The 1,241-nt window shown below is 49.9% G+C and overlaps 1 protein-coding gene across 1 annotated transcript in view; it reads right to left on the reverse strand.

Annotated features, from left to right (window-relative positions):
• Positions 1–488: 488 nt before the first annotated feature.
• LOC104492012 (insulin-like growth factor-binding protein 7) overlaps positions 489–1,241 on the reverse strand; it is a 9,610-nt gene continuing 8,857 nt past the window's right edge. Inside the window, exon 5 of the mRNA XM_010134511.1 lies at positions 489–675. Coding sequence (XP_010132813.1) covers positions 541–675 — 135 coding nt within the window. The 3' untranslated portion in view covers positions 489–540. The remainder of the gene's footprint in view (positions 676–1,241) is intronic.

The following is a 1,241-nucleotide window of genomic DNA, read 5'->3' on the forward strand; positions in this document are numbered from 1 at the left end:
TTGTGGCCCTCCTCTGGACCCACTTCAACAGATCCATGTCCTTGTGCTGAGGATTTAGAGCTGGACACAGGACTCCAGGCGAGGTCTCACCACAGTGGAGCACAGCAGCAGGATCACCTCCCTCGACCTGCTGGCCTCGCTTCTTTTGATGCAGCCCAGGACACGGTTGGCTTTCTGGGCTGCGAGTGCACAGTGTCAGCTCGTGCCCAGCCTTTCATCCACCAGTACCCCCAAGTCCTCTGCAGGGCTGCTCCCAATCACATCATCCCCCAGTGTGTTGACACTGCCCTGACCCAGGAGCAGGACCTTGCCTTGGTCTTGTTGAACCTCATGAGGTTCACATGGGCCAACTTCTCCAGCTTGTTTTGCCACACCCAATGAAAGCTGTATGTTAACTGATACTTGCAGCGTGTGTTTTGGGTTGGGTGTTTTGTTGCTTGGTGTTTGTTTTCCCCAGAAAGCATTAACCAGAGGTGGTCCTTCTGCATCAAATAACTGAGTAAACTGTTGGGGGAAATTGCTGCTGAGTGTTCAGCCAGACTACCTACCTTTGGTCAGGGCTATTTCATGGAGAGTTTCCACAACGTGGATTTTTGCAGAAGCTGTTGCCTCTCCTTTGGCATTTGATGCATGACACTCATATTCTCCAGCATCGTCTTTGCTCAGAGGAGATATCTGGGGGAAGAAACAAATCCCCCATGCCCCAGTAAGTATCCTGTGCGTATGTAGAGGTGACTCTGCTTTAAGGAATCTTACATAACTTGTTAAATTGTTGGAGACATACTGAGATGAACAGAGTGCATGAGTAGCAGTTAAACCTTACCTTAGAGAACCTCACTACAGGATTTCTTCTGCTCTTAACAGTCTGTTTCAGACTGGTGGCTTGCTCCAGTGAGGTTTGGGATGAGAACCCGCTCCTGTGGATCTCTCTAGCTTTCTTCTCGGCTACACCAGATCATGTGTGCTGTAATGCTCCCGAAGAACCTCACTATGGGATTTCTTCTGCTCTTAACAGTCTGTTTCAGACTGGTGGCTTGCTCCAGTGAGGTTTGGGATGAGAACCCGCTCCTGTGGATCTCTCTAGCTTTCTTCTCGGCTACACCAGATCATGTGTGCTGTAATGCTCCCTCCTTTCTTCTGTTGTTTTCTTAGTTTGGAGATGTGTCGGACCACTGCATGCTTGGTAAGGGGAGGGAGGCAGGAAGAAAAAGCCTTCCTCCAACATGCTGTGTCCACTCGGT

Source organism: Buceros rhinoceros, unplaced genomic scaffold (genome assembly GCF_000710305.1).
Source record: "Buceros rhinoceros silvestris isolate BGI_N320 unplaced genomic scaffold, ASM71030v1 scaffold7294, whole genome shotgun sequence".
NCBI lineage: Eukaryota > Metazoa > Chordata > Aves > Bucerotiformes > Bucerotidae > Buceros > Buceros rhinoceros.